At 48.0% G+C, this 22822-nt stretch overlaps 1 protein-coding gene across 2 annotated transcripts in view; it reads right to left on the reverse strand.

Moving 5' to 3' along the window:
* Nucleotides 1–22246, reverse strand: part of NOTCH4 (notch receptor 4) — a 107700-nt gene extending 85454 nt beyond the window's left edge. The window contains exon 1 of one of the 2 annotated variants that reach the window (XM_073641888.1): nt 22079–22246. In XM_073641888.1, the coding sequence (XP_073497989.1) occupies nt 22079–22130 (52 nt within the window). In that variant the 5' untranslated portion in view covers nt 22131–22246. The remainder of the gene's footprint in view (nt 1–22078) is intronic. The other variant, XM_073641889.1, reaches the window with a different exon arrangement.
* Nucleotides 22247–22822: the final 576 nt, after the last annotated feature.

Raw genomic sequence — 22822 nt, forward strand, 5'->3', positions numbered from 1 at the left:
AACCAGACGCTCCGGAGGAAGCCAAACAACTATGGGCGGAGAAGAGTCGACTATTCCTTTACAAGGGGAAGTTGTGCCGCAGAATGGTCAACTCCCGGACGCATGAACTACTCTGGCAAGTAGTGGTGCCACGAAGAGACGCAGCCATGGTGATGGAGGCATACCACGACGGAGCTGGACACTTCGGGTGGAAAAAGCTGGAGTTCCTGCTGCGCGAGCGGTTCCACTGGGTAGGCATGAGGGGAACCATCGAGAAGTGGTGCAGAGACTGTGGCCCGTGCAATCTGAGAAGGAAGGACCGGGCCAGCCAGAAGACTCCCCTGCAGTCCATCGTCACCCGGCAACCGTTGGAACTGGTAGCCTTGGATCATGTAAAACTGACCCCAAGCAGAAGTGGCTACGTCTACGCGTTAACCATCGTGGATCATTACTCCCGGTTCTTGGTTGTCGTCCCCGTCAAGGACTTAACGGCTCAAACAGCAGCTAGAGCCTTCCAGCAGCACTTCTGCCGTCCACACGGGTACCCGGACCAAGTGCTGACGGACCAGGGACCTGCCTTTGAAGCGGAGGTCTTCCAGGAATTCTGCAATCTGTATGGCTGCCGGAAGATAAGGACGACACCCTACCATCCGCAAACTAATGGACTTTGTGAAAAAATGAACCAGGTGGTAATGGATCTTCTAAAAACATTGCCCCTGGAAGAACGCAGTCTGTGGCCTGAGAAGTTGCCCGATCTGGTGGACCTATACAACCACATCCCGGTAGGTTCCACCAACTGTACCCCGGCTTACCTAATGAGGGCGAGACCTGGTAAGTTACCTGTTGACCTGGAAATGGGAGTCCTGACACCTGAGGACACTTCACCAGAAACAGACTGGGACACAGAGAGGCAGCAGCAGTACCGGAGAGTACAAGAGAGCGTGGAGCGAAGTCTCTGTCAGGCTAGAGAAAGACAAGAGAAGACTTACAACCAGTATGCTCCCGCTGTTCCCCTGGTACCCGGAGAGCAGGTCTTGAAGAGGAAAAGACGGCTCCACAAGTTGGATGACCAGTGGGAGAAGGACCCGTACACCGTACTGCCCTCAAGCCACGAGAACCCGAAGGTCTGTACCATCAGTAAAGACGGAGGGGAAACCACAGCCATTGTATCCCGGGACCACCTGAAGAAGTGTCCCGAACAACTGAGGAACCCTGAAGAGGAACAAGAAAACCATCGACCCGTGGGAGAAAGGGAAGATATGGTTAGTACCGTGCTCGGGGACTTCCCTCGGTCTTGGACTCAAGTCAATGGTGCAGTTGTGGTACCCGTACTCACCTTCCTCCAACCATCATCCCAAGAACCTACGGAGCAACGGGTAGAGCTGGAAGAACAGCCGGTCCAGGAGGCAGAAGACTCCACACGAGTAGAACAGGAGAATCAACCCTCTGCTTATAGTGAGCCTGCCGTACCCCTAGTGAGACAAAGAGCCGGTAGACAGCTGCCCAGTTTACCCTTGACAGCTCCTACACTCTGTAGTTCAGGGCCAGACAGTCAGCTCCGTAGGTCCACTAGGGCCACTAGAGGCCAGTTACCCGCACGCTGGAGAATTTGAAGTGTAAAAATAGTTTTATTTATGTTTATCTGTGTATTGTTGCTTGTGTATAATTTTGTGTTTCCAGTTGTTTTTAGGAAACCTTGGTGGATTTACCGGGAATCCTTGTATATAGTTGGAGCGTAACCCAGGATGGACTAGAGACTGTTAAGGACTCGGGGTAGGACAGACCCCTACCTGGTTACGTCTCCCTGTGTTGGTGAAATGGACACCTTTGCTTTTCTTCAAAGACTGCATCCGGTTGCGGACACGCCGTAACCATCTTATGTGTTTTCTTATAGTATTGTTATTGTTATACTTTGTTATGTTTTTCTAAATGTGTTTAGTCCCGGAGTACTAAATTTCACTAGGGGGGAATGTGGCACCCCAGGGGTCTGGTTTTCCACAGTAATGTAATGTTATGTCTGAGAGCAGGTGGGAGGTCCTTTGGTCAGGGATCTTGTGCATGCCACACCTCCTGCCCAGTCTTGGGAGGGGAAGAACTTCCCCTGTATAAACCCGGGGCTGAGGCAGGGTGAGTCAGACAAGGAGAGTGGAGACAAGAAGCAGCATAGGAAACAGCAGAGTTACAAAGAGTCAGGGGCTGGCAGCTGCAGAGCTCGCCCTGACTAAGAAGATTCTTTACCGGACCCGGAGTCCGAGGCTGTGGGGACTAACTCCTACCCAGCAGCAGAATCCGTCAGGCAGGGGATTTCAGGTCCTCTGGCCCAGAAGCCCGAAGGCACGGTCACACGCGTGGGACCAGCACCGCCATCGTGGAGCGGAAGCCATTAGAAGGCCCCGAGTCACCGGCCATACGGGTGAGCACCACACGGTACACTCAGGGACGTGGGCTACTTACATCAGCTTCTAGCAAGGTAGCCAGAAGAGTACAGTCAGTTTGGGAGGCCTACAACTACGCCTGGTCAGGGGAGATCCCATCTGCTCAAAGACTGACCAGGCCCCGTTTGCTAGCAAGTACTCCGGGAGGGTCTGTCGTTGTTACCAGTAAAGACCCTGAACTACACCGTACCGTCTCTGAGTGGTTCCTGCTACCCCCATCATCCACGTCGGCTGCCCTGAGGCCATACCCCTCCCGTTGGGGGTTATACTACCACGCTGCACAATCCTACCACCGGCCTCAGCGGTCTGCCCTGCAGCAGCAGCTTCCTGGCTGCACTCAACGGGTGGCGTAGTCATCAACTATTTACTACTAATAGACTGCCGTCTAGTTTGACTCCCTGGGCACGGACCGGGTCACCGCCACGAGACTACAACCCTCCACTGATCCGGCTCCGGGTAGGCTCCCGCGTGCGCAACGCAGCGCGACACAGGCCCAGGGGCGCGTCATAAGCGTTTATTGTTTTATGTGTGCAGTGATTGGGGGATAAGGAAGCCACACATACCAGGATACTTGGATTGAGGAGGCCACACATACCAGGATTTGGGGATTGAGGAGGCCACACATACCAGGATTTGGGGATTGAGGAGGCCACACATACCAGGATACTTGGATTGAGGCGGCCACACATACCAGGAATGGGGGATTGAGGAGGCCACACATACCAGGATTTGGGGATTGAGGAGGCCACACATACCAGGGATTGGGGGATTGAGGAGGCCACACATACCAGGGATTGGGGGATTGAGGAGGCCACACATACCAGGGATTGGGGGATTGAGGAGGCCACACATACCAGGGATTGGGGGATTGAGGAGGCCACACATACCAGGGATTGGGGGATTGAGGAGGCCACACATACCAGGGATTAGGGGATTGAGGAGGCCACACATACCAGGGATTGGGGGATTGAGGAGGCCACACATACCAGGGACTGGGGGATTGAGGAGGCCACACAAACCAGGGATTGGGGGATTGAGGAGGCCACACATACCAGGGATTAGGGGATTGAGGAGGCCACACATACCAGGGATTGGGGGATTGAGGAGGCCACACATACCAGGGATTGGGGGATTGAGGGGGCCACACAAACCAGGGATTGGGGGATTGAGGAGGCCACACATACCAGGGATTAGGGGATTGAGGAGGCCACACATACCAGGGATTAGGGTATTGAGGAGGCCACACATACCAGGGATTGGGGGATTGAGGAGGCCACACATACCAGGGATTGGGGGATTGAGGGGGCCACACATACCAGGGATTGGGGGATTGAGGGGGCCACACATACGAGGATGGGGAAATTTACCAGTAGCTGCTGCATTTCCCACCCTAGGCTTATACTCAAGTCAATAGGTTTTCCCATTTTTATGTGGTAAAATTAGGGGCCTCGGCTTATATTCGGGTCGGCTTATTTAAAATATACGGTATTTTAAAATCAGTGAGTACGTGGTGCCCATAATACTGCAGGACTGTGGCGTGCATTATACTATATGGGGGCTGCATTTTACCCTATGGGGTGTGTAATATACTCTATGGAGGACTATGGGGAGTGCATTTTATTCTATGGAGGACCATGGGAAGTTCTTTATACTATATGGAGGATTATGGGGGGCGCATTATACTATATGGAGGTTTATGGGGGGAGCATTATACTATATGGAGGATTATGGGGGGCGCATTATACTATATGGAGGTTTATGGGGGGAGCATTATACTATATGGAGGATTTTGGGGGCGCATTATACTATATGGAAGATTATTGGTGGTGCATTATACTATATGGAAGGCTATGTGGGGCCATTATAATATTTTGAGGGCTATGTGGGGGGCCATTATACTATATGAAAGCAATTATACAGTGTGAAGGTTTGTGTGGGGTCATTATACTGTTTGGAGGGCTGTGTGGGGGCCATTATACTGTTTGGAGGGCTGTGTGGGGGCCATGAGAGTGTATGGAGGGCTCTGTGGGGTTCACAGTTGGGGGATTATATTGTGTTAGGGTCACCATACTTTGCCGTGGGAGTTGAAGTGGGGTACAATAGGGTCATTATACTGTGCATGTGGAGGAATGCATCATAGGGGTATCATACTGTTTGGGGGTCACTTTTGTTGGCATCATACTTTATGGGGGCAATGAAGGAGGAATCTACGACTTCAGAAGGAGGTAAATTACTATGTAAAGGCTGGAAAGTTATGAGATCTGCTCTTCTGTGACACAGACAAATATTTATTTTTTGTAGGGGGGGGGGCCCAATTAGAGCTTCTGCTATGGGGCCCCATGACTTCTATGTACGACCCTGCCCCTTCCCTAATGTTATAGGTCTCCGTTCAGACTAGCTGAGGACTAAGGTGGGTCTGTTCGCTAGGAACAGGCAGCCCGCTACATCGTAGGGATTCAGCTTAGTCTTATTGTAGTGACGCGCCCCCTGGGCCGTGGGGGGCACGTGGAGCCGGGCCTTGTAGACGCTGGGGGTAGTAGTCACCGTGGCGGCGACCCGGTCCGTGATCCAGGGCGGTCAAACCAGGGTAGTCTGAGTGTATCTGATTTAAAAGTCCGACTACGCCACCTGTGGATTGCGGTCATTGGTAACCGCCGCTGCGGAGCAGTCCACTGAAGCTGATGATATGTGCAGCAAAGTAGTGTAACTCCCCACAGGAAGAGTGTAGCTTCAGGGCAGCGTGAGTGGATGATGGTGGTGATAGTGCAAGGTGTCGCGGTGTAAGAAGAATCACAGAGTCCAGATGATGCAGTCCCAGATCTTTTTTGCTGATAACAAAATCACACAAAAATCATCAATGGAAATCAAATTTATTAACCTATGGAGGCCTGGATGTGGAGTCACCCCCAAAATTAAAGTGGAAAAACACACTACAGGCTGATCCAACTTTGATGTAATGTCCTTAAAACAAGTCAAAATGAGTCTCAGTATTGTGTGTGGCCTCCACGTGCCTATATGTCCTCCCTACAATGCCTGGGCATGCTCCTGATGAGGTTGCGGATGGTCTCCTGTGGGATCTCCTCCCAGACCTGGACTAAAGCATCCGCCAACTCCTGGACAGTCTGTGGTGCAACGTGACGTTGGTGGATGGAGCGAGACATGATGTCCCAGATGTGCTCAATCGGATTCAGGTCTGGGGAACGGCGGGCCAGTCCATAGCTTCAATGCCTTCATCTTGCAGGAACTGCTGACAAAATCCAGCCGCATGAGGTCTGGCATTGTCCTGCATTAGGAGGAACCCAGGGCCAACCGCACCAGCATATGGTCTCACAAGGGGTCTGAGGATCTCACCTCGGTACCTAATGGCAGTCAGGCTACCTCTAGCGAGCACATGGAGGGCTGTTCGGCCCTCCAAAGAAATGCCACCCCACACCATTACTGACCCACTGCCAAACCGGTCATGCTGAAGGATGTTGCAGGCAGCAGATCGCTCTCCACGGCGTCTCCAGGCTCTGTCACATGTGCTCAGTGTGAACCTGCTTTCATCTGTGAAGAGCACAGGGCGCCAGTGGCAACTTTGCCAATCCTGGTGTTCTGTGGCAAATGCCAAGCGTCCTGCACGGTGTTGGGCTGTGAGCACAACCCCCATCTGTGGACGTCAGGCCCTCATACCACCCTCATGGAGTCGGTTTCTAACCGTTTGTGCAGACACATACACATTTGTGGCCTGCTGGAGGTTATTTTGCAGGGCTCTGGCAGTGCTCCTCCTGTTCCTCCTTGCACAAAGGCGGAGGTAGCGGTCCTGCTGCTAGGTTGTTGCCCTTCTACGGCCCCCTCCACGTCTCCTGGTGTACTGGCCTGTCTCCTGGTAGCGCCTCCAGCCACTGGACACTACGCTGACAGACACAGCAAACCATCTTGCCACAGCTCGCATTGATGTGCCATCCTGGATGAGCTGCACTACCTGAGCAACTTCTGTGTGTTGTAGAGTCCGTCTCATGCTACCACGAGTGTGAAAGCACAACCAACATTCAAAAGTGACCAAAACATCAGCCGGAAAGCATTGGTACTGAGATGTGGTCTGTGGTCCCCACCGGCAGAACCACTCCTTTATTGAGGGTGTCTTGATAATTGCCAATAATTTCCATCTATTGTCTATTCCATTTGCACAACAGCATCTGACATTGATTGTCAATCAGTGTTGCTTCCTAAGTGGACAGTTTGATTTTACAGAAGTTTGATTCACTTGGAGTTATATTCTGTTGTTTAAGTGTTCCCTTTGTTTTTTGAGCAGTGTACTACAGGGTGTACAGGTATCCGGAGCAATAGACTTCAGAGCATACAGGTATGTGGAGGCAGCAATATACTGCAGAGTGTACAGGTATCTGGAGCAATAGACTGCTTGGTGTACAGATACAAGTGCATCTCACTAAATTGTAATATCATCAAAAAGTAAATTTATTTCAGTTCTTCAATACAAAAAGTGAAACTCATATATTATATAGAGTCATTACAAACAGAGTGATCTATGTCAAGTGTTTATTTCTGTTAATGTTGATGATTATGGCTTACAGCCAATGAAAACACAAAAGTCATTATCTCAGTAAATTAGAATAATTAACAAAAAAACACCTGCAAAGGCTTCCTAAGCATTTTAAAAGGTCCCTTAGTCTGTTTCAGTAGGCTCCACAATCATGGGGAAGACTGCTGACTTGAGAGATGTCCAGAAGGCAGTCATTGACACACTCCACAAGGTCCCAGAGTCTGGAGGAAGAGTGGAGAGGACTGTTAGAACCCTCCTGTTTGTTTTTTTTTCCTTCCTGTGTTTTGCGGTCATGTGACCATTTGCCTTTATATTCTAGCTCTGCCCTTTTGGCTGTGCTGGACTTCAGTTTTTGACTGCTTCTCTAGCCAGGTGCTTCTGTGCCTATCTGGCAGCTTGCTTGGTCCTTCTGGGACCTTTAGTACCTTTTTGCCAGTTTGTATTTTTGTGTTCTGCAACTAGTTCTCTGTTTAGGAGGTGTCCCATTTTTGTTCCAGTCCTTAGTTCTTTTAGGGACCCCTCCCTAATGCTATAGGTCTCCGTTCAGACGAGCTGAGGACTAAGGCGGGTCTCTTAGCTAGGAACAAGTAGCCCGCTACATCGTAGGGATTCAGCTTAGTCTTATTGTAGGGACAGCCTTCCCCTATCTTTCCTTAGTTCATGTTGCAGATCATAACAGTAAGTCCAGCCCAAAAAAACAAAAAGGAAAGAAATCCGGGGATCAGTATGGTTTCTGTCCAAGAATTGGCTCAACGCCTGCAGGGATGGTCTCTGGAGGTGTCCGAGCTCCAGCAACACGTGAGTAGCTGTTCTGGAGCATATTTTGTGGAACCCAAGGAAGGACTGCCTGATGTTTTTTATGGTGAACAGCAAGATTTTTTTTCCTTTAAAAATGCTTGTTTGTTATATTTTCGTTTGAGACCAAGATCCTCTGGGAATGAATGACAGCGCATTGGTTTTATTATGTCACTTTTGCGCAAGGAACCACAGGGGTGGGCCTTTTCTCTCCAACCGAATGATCCGTGTTTTAGGTCGGTAGAAGAATTTTTTTCTGCTATGGGGCTATTATATGATGATCCTGATCGAATCTCATCTGCTGAGACAGAACTGAGGCGTTTGAATCAGGGGTCAGGTGATGTTGAAAATTTTTGCACACACTTCAGAAGGTGGTCCTCAGAAGTTAAATGGAATGTTGCAGCGCTTAAATGTTTATTTCTTGCTGGTCTAAGTGAAAGGGTTAAGGATCTGCTAATTGCATTCCCTGCACCTGAGACCTTGCAGGATGCCATGCAATTAGCTATACGTGTGGACAGGAGACTGAGGTCCAGGGTGAAGGATGTAAAAACTCCTGTAACGTCAGGTCCTAGTCCCCAGAGGGTCTGCTCGGACGGCGGAGAACCGATGGAGGTTGGGGCGATGTCACTCCGCTCTCAGGAAAGAGACCGGAGGTTTGCCGAGGGATTGTGTCTTTATTGTGGTAAAGCTGACCATTTGATTAAGAACTGTGAGCTTCGTTTAAGTAAAGAAAAAAAAAAAAGGTCAGTTACGCCCGTATAGCGTGTTTACGCTCTGCAGGAGTGTTTCTTTCAGGGAGCACTACTCTGCAGGAAGATTTGATTGAATTTCAGGTATTTGTGGATTGTGGTTCAACACTTAATGTGATTGATAAAGGGTTTTTGGAAAACCTTAAATTGGAATCCAAACCTTTGTCATCACCTATTTCTGTGGTTGCAATTGATAACACTCCTTTGAAATGTATTACTCACAAGGTTGCTGCATTTCCCCTCACTATCAATGGAGTTCACCAAGAAATTTTGGACTTGGTTGTATTAGATGATTTTCCCTCTCCAGTTATTCTAGGATTGTCTTGGTTAAAACTGCACAATCCTTTGTTGGACTGGTCTACTAATGTGATTAAGTCTTGGAGTCCGAAGTGCTATGATAAATGTTGTAATGGTCGCATTGCGGCTGCGGAAAAAGGGGAATTACCGGTACCTATTCAGGATTTTTGGAAGTTTTTTTCAGAGGAGGAGTCGCAATTTTTCCTCCTCATAGGGATTATGATTGCGCCATTGAGTTTATTCCGGGAGCTACTCGTCCCAAGAGTCGCTTATTTAATCTGACTATCCCTGCAAGAAAGGCCTTAGAGGAGTACATACAGACTAGCCTGGCTGCTGGTCACATTAGACCTTCTAAGTCACCTGTGGCCGTTGGATTTTTCCTTGTTAAAAAAAAGGACGGGGGTTTACGTCCATGTCTGGATTTTCGTGAAATTAATAAGATTACCGTACGCAATTCCTACCCATTGCGGTTAATTCCTGACTTGTTTAACCAGTTAGTGGGGGCCAAGTGGTTCTCTAAAATTGATCTCCGGGGGGCATACAATTTGTTACGAATGAAGGAGGGTGATGAATTGGTCTTACCAATGCATCTGCATTTTTTCAGAACCTTATTAATGACATCCTGAAACTTTTGATTGGTAAGAATGTGGTTGTGTATTTGGATGACATTTTGATTTATTCACCAGATCTAGAGTTCCATTGGCAGAGTGTACGTGAAGTTTTGCAGTTATTGAGTGATAATTCACTCTTTGCTAAGTTGGAGAAATGTGAGTTCGCTGTGCAGAAAATTAGTTTTTTGGGTTACATTATCTCCAGCAAGGGCTTTGAGATGGACCCGGTGAAGGTGCAGGCTGTGCAGGAATGGCCTAGGCCTATTGGTTTGAAATCTATACAGAGATTTTTGGGTTTCGCCAATTATTACAGGAAATTCATTAAGAATTTTTCTATAATTGTTAAACCTCTGACCGATCTCACCAGGAAAGGTGCGAATACGGCCCAGTGGACTACTGAGGCCATTGAAGCATTTGTGTATCTCAAGGAGAGGTCCAGTTCTGCCCCTATCCTTATACAGCCCGATGAGACCAAGCCTTTTTTGGTCGAGGTCGATGCTTCATCGGTGGTGGTCGGAGCAGTTTTGTCTCAGGAGAACAAGGGAGGAGTACATCCTTGTGCTTTTTTTTTTTTTTTTCGAAAAAATTTTCGGAAACCGAACTGAATTATGATGTTGGAAATCGGGAGTTGCTGGCTATTAAACTCGCGTTTGAACATTGGCGTCATTTTTTGGAAGGTGCTAGATTTCCTATTCAGGTTTTCACAGATCATAAGAATTTGATCTATCTGGATGCCTCCAAGCGCTTGAATGCCCGTCAAGCTAGGTGGGCACTTTTTTTTTCTCGGTTTCATTTTTCTGTTATTTATATCCCTGGTACTAAGAATGTTAAAGCCGATGCTTTATCTCGCAGCTTCTCTCCTACGGTTGGTGCCGAGGAGGAGGAGAGCATTTTACAGAAAGTAGTTGTGGTGGCGGCATTGGACTCCGTTTTGGAAGATGGGATTCTGAAAGCTCAAGATGATGCCCCATCTAACACTCCCCATGGGAGGTTGTTTGTGCCTGGAACCTTTAGGAGAGATTTGTTTGTGGAATGTCATGAGTCCCGGTTGGCAGGTCATCTAGGAATTTCTGAGACTAAGAGACTTATCAGTCGCAGTTTTTGGTGGCCTGGATGGCAGAAGGAAGTCATCAAGTGGGTGCGTCAGTGTACTGTGTGTGCTAGGTCAAAGGCTTCACATACTCCTGCTGCGGGGTTGCTTTGCCCTCTGGAGGTTCCTAGTGCGCCTTGGACGCATCTCACAATGGATTTTATTACTAATCTTCCAGTGTCCGAGGGTTTTACTGTCATCTGGGTGGTCGTGGACCGTTTTAGTAAGATGTGTCATTTGGTTCTATTCATTAAGTTGCCCTGCGCCAAGACACTCGCTAAGGCGTTTGTTAAGGAGATTGTCAAGCTCCATGGCGTTCCCACGGATATTGTTTCTGATAGAGGACCTCAGTTTGTGGCTCGCTTTTGGCGTGCTTTTTGTGACAGGTTGGGAGTCCATTTGTCATTTTCGTCTGGTTATCATCCTGAGTCTAATGGACAGACTGAAAGAAAGAACCAGAATGTGGGAACAGTTTTTGCGTTGTTTTGTGGCGGACAATCAAGAGGTGTGGTCTGAGTTTCTGCCTCTCGCAGAATTTGCTCTTAATAATCATACATCCTCCTCCGCTGGGTGTTCTTTTTTTTGTTGTACTGGGAGACATCCGTCTTTTGGTTCGTTCTCCAAATTGGGGTCGACGGTGCTGGAGGAGGAGAATTTTTCCGGTGATTTGGAGAGAGTTTGGACTAATGTACGTTCCAACCTTCAAGAGGCTAACAAGAAGTCCAAAAAGTATTTTGACAGAAAACGTAAGGAGGTTTTGTTTACTGTGGGTGACATGGTTTGGTTGTCCTCAAAGAACCTGCGGTTGAGGATTCCCTCTAAAAAATTGGGTCCTAAGTTTGTGGGTCCATTTAAAGTGCTTCAGGTTGTTAACCTGTCTGCTGTTAGGTTGGATGTCCCTACTTCCTGGAAGATTAATCCTGTGTTTCATGTTTCCTTGTTGAAAAAGGCTGATGTATCAGATAGGGACGCCACTGTCACAGTTCCTCCTGTGGTGGAAGACGGCGAATATGAATTTTCTCGTATCTTGAATTCGAGATGGCATAGAGGGAGATTACAGTATCTCGTTGCTTGGAAGGGTTTCAGTCGCGAAGACAACTCCTGGGTAAAGGCGGATGATGTCTCTGTTCCTAGACTTGTCAGAGCTTTCCACAGGAGGTTTCCGGATAGGCCTGGGCCTGGAAGATCAGGAGGATCCTCATAAAAGAGGGGGTACTGTTAGAACCCTCCTGTTTGTTTTTTTTTCCTTCCTGTGTTTTGCGGTCATGTGACCATATGCCTTTATATTCTAGCTCTGCCCTTTTGGCTGTGCTGGACTTCAGTTTTTGACTGCTTCTCTAGCCAGGTGCTTCTGTGCCTATCTGGCAGCTTGCTTGGTCCTTCTGGGACCTTTAGTACCTTTTTGCCAGTTTGTATTTTTGTGTTCTGCAACTAGTTCTCTGTTTAGGAGGTGTCCCATTTTTGTTCCAGTCCTTAGTTCTTTTAGGGACCCCTCCCTAATGCTATAGGTCTCCGTTCAGACGAGCTGAGGACTAAGGCGGGTCTCTTAGCTAGGAACAAGTAGCCCGCTACATCGTAGGGATTCAGCTTAGTCTTATTGTAGGGACAGCCTTCCCCTATCTTTCCTTAGTTCATGTTGCAGATCATAACAGTAAGTCCAGCCCAAAAAAACAAAAAGGAAAGAAATCCGGGGATCAGTATGGTTTCTGTCCAAGAATTGGCTCAACGCCTGCAGGGATGGTCTCTGGAGGTGTCCGAGCTCCAGCAACACGTGAGTAGCAGTTCTGGAGCATATTTTGTGGAACCCAAGGAAGGACTGCCTGATGTTTTTTATGGTGAACAGCAAGATTTTTTTTCCTTTAAAAATGCTTGTTTGTTATATTTTCGTTTGAGACCAAGATCCTCTGGGAATGAATGACAGCGCATTGGTTTTATTATGTCACTTTTGCGCAAGGAACCACAGGGGTGGGCCTTTTCTCTCCAACCGAATGATCCGTGTTTTAGGTCGGTAGAAGAATTTTTTTCTGCTATGGGGCTATTATATGATGATCCTGATCGAATCTCATCTGCTGAGACAGAACTGAGGCGTTTGAATCAGGGGTCAGGTGATGTTGAAAATTTTTGCACACACTTCAGAAGGTGGTCCTCAGAAGTTAAATGGAATGTTGCAGCGCTTAAATGTTTATTTCTTGCTGGTCTAAGTGAAAGGGTTAAGGATCTGCTAATTGCATTCCCTGCACCTGAGACCTTGCAGGATGCCATGCAATTAGCTATACGTGTGGACAGGAGACTGAGGTCCAGGGTGAAGGATGTAAAAACTCCTGTAACGTCAGGTCCTAGTCCCCAGAGGGTCTGCTCGGACGGCGGAGAACCGATGGAGGTTGGGGCGATGTCACTCCGCTCTCAGGAAAGAGACCGGAGGTTTGCCGAGGGATTGTGTCTTTATTGTGGTAAAGCTGACCATTTGATTAAGAACTGTGAGCTTCGTTTAAGTAAAGAAAAAAAAAAAAGGTCAGTTACGCCCGTATAGCGTGTTTACGCTCTTCAGGAGTGTTTCTTTCAGGGAGCACTACTCTGCAGGAAGATTTGATTGAATTTCAGGTATTTGTGGATTGTGGTTCAACACTTAATGTGATTGATAAAGGGTTTTTGGAAAACCTTAAATTGGAATCCAAACCTTTGTCATCACCTATTTCTGTGGTTGCAATTGATAACACTCCTTTGAAATGTATTACTCACAAGGTTGCTGCATTTCCCCTCACTATCAATGGAGTTCACCAAGAAATTTTGGACTTGGTTGTATTAGATGATTTTCCCTCTCCAGTTATTCTAGGATTGTCTTGGTTAAAACTGCACAATCCTTTGTTGGACTGGTCTACTAATGTGATTAAGTCTTGGAGTCCGAAGTGCTATGATAAATGTTGTAATGGTCGCATTGCGGCTGCGGAAAAAGGGGAATTACCGGTACCTATTCAGGATTTTTGGAAGTTTTTTTCAGAGGAGGAGTCGCAATTTTTCCTCCTCATAGGGATTATGATTGCGCCATTGAGTTTATTCCGGGAGCTACTCGTCCCAAGAGTCGCTTATTTAATCTGACTATCCCTGCAAGAAAGGCCTTAGAGGAGTACATACAGACTAGCCTGGCTGCTGGTCACATTAGACCTTCTAAGTCACCTGTGGCCGTTGGATTTTTCCTTGTTAAAAAAAAGGACGGGGGTTTACGTCCATGTCTGGATTTTCGTGAAATTAATAAGATTACCGTACGCAATTCCTACCCATTGCGGTTAATTCCTGACTTGTTTAACCAGTTAGTGGGGGCCAAGTGGTTCTCTAAAATTGATCTCCGGGGGGCATACAATTTGTTACGAATGAAGGAGGGTGATGAATTGGTCTTACCAATGCATCTGCATTTTTTCAGAACCTTATTAATGACATCCTGAAACTTTTGATTGGTAAGAATGTGGTTGTGTATTTGGATGACATTTTGATTTATTCACCAGATCTAGAGTTCCATTGGCAGAGTGTACGTGAAGTTTTGCAGTTATTGAGTGATAATTCACTCTTTGCTAAGTTGGAGAAATGTGAGTTCGCTGTGCAGAAAATTAGTTTTTTGGGTTACATTATCTCCAGCAAGGGCTTTGAGATGGACCCGGTGAAGGTGCAGGCTGTGCAGGAATGGCCTAGGCCTATTGGTTTGAAATCTATACAGAGATTTTTGGGTTTCGCCAATTATTACAGGAAATTCATTAAGAATTTTTCTATAATTGTTAAACCTCTGACCGATCTCACCAGGAAAGGTGCGAATACGGCCCAGTGGACTACTGAGGCCATTGAAGCATTTGTGTATCTCAAGGAGAGGTTCAGTTCTGCCCCTATCCTTATACAGCCTGATGAGACCAAGCCTTTTTTGGTCGAGGTCGATGCTTCATCGGTGGTGGTCGGAGCAGTTTTGTCTCAGGAGAACAAGGGAGGAGTACATCCTTGTGCTTTTTTTTTTTTTTTTCGAAAAAATTTTCGGAAACTGAACTGAATTATGATGTTGGAAATCGGGAGTTGCTGGCTGTTAAACTCGCGTTTGAACATTGGCGTCATTTTTTGGAAGGTGCTAGATTTCCTATTCAGGTTTTCACAGATCATAAGAATTTGATCTATCTGGATGCCTCCAAGCGCTTGAATGCCCGTCAAGCTAGGTGGGCACTTTTTTTTTCTCGGTTTCATTTTTCTGTTATTTATATCCCTGGTACTAAGAATGTTAAAGCCGATGCTTTATCTCGCAGCTTCTCTCCTACGGTTGGTGCCGAGGAGGAGGAGAGCATTTTACAGAAAGTAGTTGTGGTGGCAGCATTGGACTCCGTTTTGGAAGATGGGATTCTGAAAGCTCAAGATGATGCCCCATCTAACACTCCCCATGGGAGGTTGTTTGTGCCTGGAACCTTTAGGAGAGATTTGTTTGTGGAATGTCATGAGTCTCGGTTGGCAGGTCATCTAGGAATTTCTGAGACTAAGAGACTTATCAGTCGCAGTTTTTGGTGGCCTGGATGGCAGAAGGAAGTCATCAAGTGGGTGCGTCAGTGTACTGTGTGTGCTAGGTCAAAGGCTTCACATACTCCTGCTGCGGGGTTGCTTTGCCCTCTGGAGGTTCCTAGTGCGCCTTGGACGCATCTCACAATGGATTTTATTACTAATCTTCCAGTGTCCGAGGGTTTTACTGTCATCTGGGTGGTCGTGGACCGTTTTAGTAAGATGTGTCATTTGGTTCCATTCATTAAGTTGCCCTGCGCCAAGACACTCGCTAAGGCGTTTGTTAAGGAGATTGTCAAGCTCCATGGCGTTCCCACGGATATTGTTTCTGATAGAGGACCTCAGTTTGTGGCTCGCTTTTGGCGTGCTTTTTGTGACAGGTTGGGAGTCCATTTGTCATTTTCGTCTGGGTATCATCCTGAGTCTAATGGACAGACTGAAAGAAAGAACCAGAATGTGGGAACAGTTTTTGCGTTGTTTTGTGGCGGACAATCAAGAGGTGTGGTCTGAGTTTCTGCCTCTCGCAGAATTTGCTCTTAATAATCATACATCCTCCTCCGCTGGGTGTTCTTTTTTTTGTTGTACTGGGAGACATCCGTCTTTTGGTTCGTTCTCCAAATTGGGGTCGACGGTGCTGGAGGAGGAGAATTTTTCCGGTGATTTGGAGAGAGTTTGGACTAATGTACGTTCCAACCTTCAAGAGGCTAACAAGAAGTCCAAAAAGTATTTTGACAGAAAACGTAAGGAGGTTTTGTTTACTGTGGGTGACATGGTTTGGTTGTCCTCAAAGAACCTGCGGTTGAGGATTCCCTCTAAAAAATTGGGTCCTAAGTTTGTGGGTCCATTTAAAGTGCTTCAGGTTGTTAACCTGTCTGCTGTTAGGTTGGATGTCCCTACTTCCTGGAAGATTAATCCTGTGTTTCATGTTTCCTTGTTGAAAAAGGCTGATGTATCAGATAGGGACGCCACTGTCACAGTTCCTCCTGTGGTGGAAGACGGCGAATATGAATTTTCTCGTATCTTGAATTCGAGATGGCATAGAGGGAGATTACAGTATCTCGTTGCTTGGAAGGGTTTCAGTCGCGAAGACAACTCCTGGGTAAAGGCGGATGATGTCTCTGTTCCTAGACTTGTCAGAGCTTTCCACAGGAGGTTTCCGGATAGGCCTGGGCCTGGAAGATCAGGAGGATCCTCATAAAAGAGGGGGTACTGTTAGAACCCTCCTGTTTGTTTTTTTTTCCTTCCTGTGTTTTGCGGTCATGTGACCATTTGCCTTTATATTCCAGCTCCCACCTTTTGGCTGTGCTGGACTTCAGTTTTTGACTGCTTTTCTAGCCAGGTGCTTCTGTGCCTATCTGGCAGCTCGCTTGGTCCTTCTGGGACCTTTAGTACCTTTTTGTCAGTTTGTATTTTTGTATTCTGCAACTACTTCTCTGTTTAGGAGGTGTCCCATTTTGACCCCTTCCCTAATATTATAGGTCTCCGTTCAGACTAGCTGAGGACTAAGGTGGGTCTGTTCGCCAGGAACAGGCAGCCCGCTGCATCGTAGGGATTCAGCTTAGTCTTATTGTAGTGACGCACCCCCTGGGCCGTGGGGGGCACCCGGAGCCGGGCCTTGTAGACGCTGGGGGTAGTAGTCAACGTGGCGGCGACCCGTTCCGTGATCCAGGGCGGTCAAACCAGGGTAGTATGAGTGTATCTGATTTAAATAGTCCGACTACGCCACCTGTGGATTGCGGTCATTGGTAACCGCCGCTGCGGGGCAGTCCACTGAAGCTGATGATATGTGCAGCAAGGTAGTGTAACTCCCCACAGCAAGAGTGTAGCTTCAGGGCAGCGTGAGTGGATGATGGTGGTGATAGTGCAAGGTGTCGCGGTGTAAGAAGAATCACAGAGTCCAGATGAAGCAGTCCCAGATCTTTTACTCACGATTAAGCAGTTCCATTTACAGGGCCAGTGTAAGAGACCACGGTGTCCTGTGCTCACGCAGTAAGGGGCTCGGTCGACGGTCAGGTATCTCTGGAGCATTTAGCAGGACCCCCTTCAGTGTGTCCTCTCTGGCCTCTCTCCTTGTACCTCACACCTAGCGGCACCTCTGTCCAGTGTCCTCGGGCCTTGGCAGGCGACGTGTGTTCCGTCCCCTGGCCCTATGTGGCTACCTTCCTGGTGGCTGGTGTGGACGGCTTGCTGTACTTGAAGTGCTGCAGCCTCCGGTTCCCAGTTGAGCCGTGTAGTCTCTGCTGGTTGAGGGATCCGGTTCCCTTCTTCTGGCCTGACCCCCCTACCTACTGGCAGAGGCGGGCGCACGGGTGGCAGCTGCACGGCCCGTACCCCTAGGGTCCCCTCGGTTCTTGTCTTGGAGCCTTCCTGCTCCCCTTTCCTCTCTTCACTCCTTTCAGGCTCAGGCCTCCTGACTAGGCCCGCCTCTGGAGCAGAGCCCATACAGAGCCTCTGCTCCTGTCACCTCTCCTCACCACTACTCACTAACCACTGAACCAAAATGGTTCCTTACTTTTATACCTCCTACTCCAGTGCTCCCAGGATCTACGTCCTCCACCCATCCACTACCTAGTTCCCCCTCTCTAGGTGGTTCCTCCCCACTCCAGCCAGGGATCAGGGACAGTTGTGCTCTCCCGTAGGAGCATTGTCGCCCTGTCCCCCAAAATGTGGTGTAGTGGATGGAGTGTTAGGGTCCTGAGCCATACTCCTTCCTTACCTGAGAGTGAGATACCACACCTCTGGGTGAGATGCAATACCTCTGTGGCGACCGAACCCTAGGGGCGCCACAGTAGGGACAGCCTTCCCCTATCTTTCCTTAGTTCATGTTGCAGATCATAACAAGGCCACAATCACAATCCAAGCTGCTTGAGGTCTAGTGTGAAGTCTCCACAATCAGTGATGGTTTGGGGGGCCATGTCATCTGCTGGTGTAGGTCCACTGTGTTTTATCAAGACCAAAGTCAGCGCAGCCGTCTACCAGGACATTGTAGAGCACTTCATGCTTCCCTCTGCCGACATGCTTTTTGGAGATGGAAATGTCATTCTCCAGCAGGACTTGGCCCCTGTCCACACTGCCAAAAGTACCAATACCTGGTTTACACACAACAGTATCACTGTGCTTGATTGGCAGCAAACTCACCTGACCTTAACCCCATAGAGAATCTATTATAGAGAATCTATGGGGTATTGTCAGGAGGAAGATGAGAGACACCAGACCCAACAATGCAGACGAGCTGAAGGCTTCTATCAAAGCCACCTGGGCTTCCATAACCCCTCAGCAGTGCCACAGGCTGATCGCCTCCATGCCACATTGCCGCATTGATGCAGTAATTGATGCAAAAGGAGCCCGACCAAGTATTGAGGGCATTTACTGAACATACATTTCAGTAGGACAACATTTTGGATTTTCATTTTTCAAGCTGTTGTTATAAAGTATTCTAATTTACTGAGATAATGACATTTGTGTCTTCATTGGCTGTAAGCCATAATCATCAACATTAACAGAAATAAACACTTGAAATAGATCCCTCTGTGTGTAATGACTATATATAATAGATCCCTCTGTGTGTAATGACTCTATATAATAGATCCCTCTGTGTGTAATGACTCTATATAATAGATCCCTCTGTGTGTAATGACTCTATATAATAGATCCCTCTGTGTGTAATGACTCTATATAATAGATCATTCTGTGTGTAATGACTCTATATAATAGATCCCTCTGTGTGTAATGACTATATAATAGATGAGTTTCACTTTTTGTATTGAAGAACTGAAATAAATTAACTTTTTGGTGATATTCTAATTCAGTGAGAGCAATATACTGCAGGGTGTACAGGTATCTGAATCAATATACTGCAGAGCGTACAGGTATCTGGAGCAATATACTGCAGGGTGTACAGGTATCTGAATCAATATACTGCAGAGCGTACAGGTATCTGGAGCAATAGACTGCAGGTTTTACAGGTATCTGGAGCAATATACTGCAGGGTGTACAGGTATCTGAATCAATATACTGCAGAGCGTACAGGTATCTAGAGCAATATACTGCAGGTTTTACAGGTATCTGGAGCAATATACTGCAGGGTGTACAGGTACATGGAGCAATATACTGCAGGGTGTACAGGTATCTGGAGCAATATACTGCAGGGTGTACAGGTACATGGAGCAATATACTGCAGGGTGTCCCGGTATCTGGAGCAATATACTGCAGGGTGTACAGGTACATGGAACAATATACTGCAGGGTGTACAGGTGTCTGGAGCAATATACTGCAGGGTGTACAGGTACATGGAACAATATACTGCAGGGTGTACAGGTACATGGAGCAATATACTGCAGGGTGTACAGGTATCTGGAGCAATATACTGCAGTGTGTACAGGTATCTGGAGCAATATACTGCAGGGTGTACAGGTACATGGAGCAATATACTGCAGGGTGTACAGGTACATGGAGCAATATACTGCCGGGTGTACAGGTACATGGAGCAATATACTGCCGGGTGTACAGGTACATGGAGCAATATACTGCCGGGTGTACAGGTATCTGGAGCAATATACTGCAGGGTGTGCAGGTATCTGGAGCAATATACTGCAGGGTGTACAGGTACATGGAGCAATATACTGCAGGGTGTACAGGTACATGGAGCAATATACTGCAGGGTGTACAGGTATCTGGAGCAATATATTGCAGGGTGTACAGGTATCTGGAGCAATATATTGCAGGGTGTACAGGTATCTGGAGCAATATATTGCAGGGTGTACAGGTATCTGGAACAATATACTGCAGGGTGTACAGGTATCTGGAGCAATATACTGCAGGGTGTACAGGTATCTGGAGCAATATACCGCAGGGTGTACAGGTATCTGGAGCAATATACCGCAGGGCGTACAGGCATCAGGAGCAATATACTGCAGGGTGTACAGGTATCTGGAGCAATAGACTGCAGGGTGTACAGGTATCTGGAGTAATATATTGCAGGGTGTACAGGTAGCTGGAGCAATATACTGCAGGGTGTACAGGTATCTGGAGCAATATACTGCAGCCTGTGAATATTATGTGATGGTGAATGTGACGCCACATATAAATGCACCGTTTTGCTCAATGACCCAGCAGACGAGCCGCTCAGGACACTGGTGGAGTTGGGTGACCGCCCGTCACACCCAGTTATATAAAAAAGGAAGGAGCTGTAGTTTGCAGTTGACAGATCTCCATCTTTTTCTTGGAAAGTCTGTATTGGTGTTTTCGCCTTCTGTGTGATGATTTCCTCCCATCGTCTCTTCCTCTTGATTTATTACCGCTCTGCACTGTGCTATTTCAGGACAGGCGCGATGTTCTGCAACTGCATCCTGCTCTGTCCTGTCCATTCCTCTGTACACCAAACACATTTATCCAGTAGCTACATATCCGCCCCGAGGTCTGTGTGACTACAACACATAGTGCACCTGTGCGTAAACCAAGAGACATAGCGGAAGGCGCTCCACGCGGTGCTATCGGGTGTATAGCGGAAGGCACCCCGCGCGGTGCTATCGGGTGTATAGCGGAAGGCGCCCCGCGCGGTGCTATCGGGTGTATAGCGGAAGGCGCCCCGCGCGGTGCTATCGGGTGTATAGCGGAAGGCACCCCGCGCGGTGCTATCGGGTGTATAGCGGAAGGCGCCCCGCGCGGTGCTATCGGGTGTATAGCGGAAGGCGCCCCGCGCGGTGCTATCGGGTGTATAGCGGAAGGCACCCCGCGCGGTGCTATCGGGTGTATAGCGGAAGGCACCCCGCGCGGTGCGATCGGGTGTATAGCGGAAGGCACCCCGCGCGGTGCGATCGGGTGTATAGCAGAAGGCGCCCCGCGCGGTGCTATCGGGTGTATAGCAGAAGGCGCCCCGCGCGGTGCTATCGGGTGTATAGCGGAAGGCGCCCCGCGCGGTGCTATCGGGTGTATAGCGGAAGGTGCCCCGCGCGGTGCTATCGGGTGTATAGCGGAAGGTGCCCCGCGCGGTGCTATCAGGTGTCTAGTAGAAGGTGCCCTGCGCAGTGATATCGGGTGTATAGTAGAAGGTGCCCTGCGCAGTGATATTGGGTATATAGTAGAAGGTGCCCTGCCCGGAGTACAGTAGAATTGATCCTGTGCAGTGACAGATATCAATAGTATAGTAAGAGAAAAGGTCCCGTGCAACGAGAAAGATAAAAGACACCTGATACACAGCAAGAAAAGCGACACGGTGCAGTGATGCAGATACCATACCAGGTGCACAGTAAGACTAGTGGTACTGTGCAGTGATGCAGATACCATACCAGGTGCACAGTAAGACTAGTGGTACTTTGCAGTGATGTAGATACCATACCAGGTGCACAGTAAGACTAGTGGTACTGTGCAGTGATGCAGACACCATACCATGTGCACAGTAAGACTAGTGGTACTGTGCAGTGATGCAGATACCATAGCAGGTGCACAGTAAGACTAGTGGTACTGTGCAGTGATGCAGATACCATACCAGGTGCACAGTAAGACTAGTGGTACTGTGCAGTGACGCAGAGTAACAGAGGTGGTACTGTAAAATAACACAGGTGGTGCACTGGACAGCTACCAGAAATCAGGTGCAAATTAGAGAAGTGGTACTGTGCAGTGACGCAGGCAGTGCACTGGGCGGATATCAGGTAAGAGTAAAAAAACCTGAACAAATAGCTGCCGAAAATGTGAAGAGTGGTACTGTGCATATATCTACAGCATCAAAGTAATAACTACAGAGTCTTTAATAATAAAGGACGAGAAGTCCTCGTAGGTGGCCCTGTGCTGATGTCCTCACCTCAGGATCACCTCTGACTACAGACCTGGTATTTGGGCGATCGCGTATTCCTTGTCCTATCTGCCCAATTCTCAACATTTGCTCGTCATCTCTTCCTGACAACATTCACGTTCTGCTATTCCTGTCCTGACCGTCTCCGACAATCCTCCATTCTGCTATTACAGCCCCTATCCCATATCTCTAGAATGAGGCCCATACAAGTGGTCTTCCTCAGCGATGGGGTGACTAATACTTCTGCCACATTTTTTGCCCGGCTTACCTTTACAGATAGTCAGAGAAGACCAAGCCAAAATCATCCAAAGGCTGCCCATCACAGCTGGACATATATCCCAAGGCAGGAAGGCTCTCACCAGCTCGTGGGCATCCCAAAAAGTCTCCCCGCTCCACACAACTCCTTCCCCATCACACAATAAGAGAATGAGTGAGGTCAGACGCAGGAAAGTGCCCCCCCATCTATATCATTATAGGACAAACTGCACCCTGGTAACTTCCTGACTGCAGACAATAGGGAGAGCCTGAGAACCGAGCGGCAGGAGGGGGTGGGGGGCTCGGGAAATATTAGTGTGCATCTATGAGTGGAAACATAGGAAGCTCTTAGCTCAAGTACAGAAGGGCAGAAATATCGCTCCTCCGATGGTCCCAAACGAGCGCTTCATCCGGGGATCACTTCCCGTAATTCACTTTTCTACAAGATGTTTACAACCTGCCATATCTTACAATGTCGAAGGTGTCAAACCTCCAAAAGGTCAATTTGTTGGGCAGATAGAGTGCTCCCATATCTACGGAAAAATCCACAGTTGATAATAACTATAGATGAAGAAACTATATGGAAATCCAACATGGCGGCCATTATGGCCACCTGCTTTCCTTGACTACCGAAAACAGCAGATATGATTCATGACTCTATCCCCAATTCTTGCATCACTATAAGCTGTAGAAAGCAGGGTGAGCAAACCCAAACTGTAAAGTTCGGGATTCGTACCTAGGTGTCAGGTACCGAACT

This window comes from Phyllobates terribilis, unplaced genomic scaffold (assembly GCF_046119375.1).
Source record: "Phyllobates terribilis strain yellow unplaced genomic scaffold, ASM4611937v1 Scaffold_7__3_contigs__length_470593459, whole genome shotgun sequence".
Lineage (NCBI taxonomy): Eukaryota > Metazoa > Chordata > Amphibia > Anura > Dendrobatidae > Phyllobates > Phyllobates terribilis.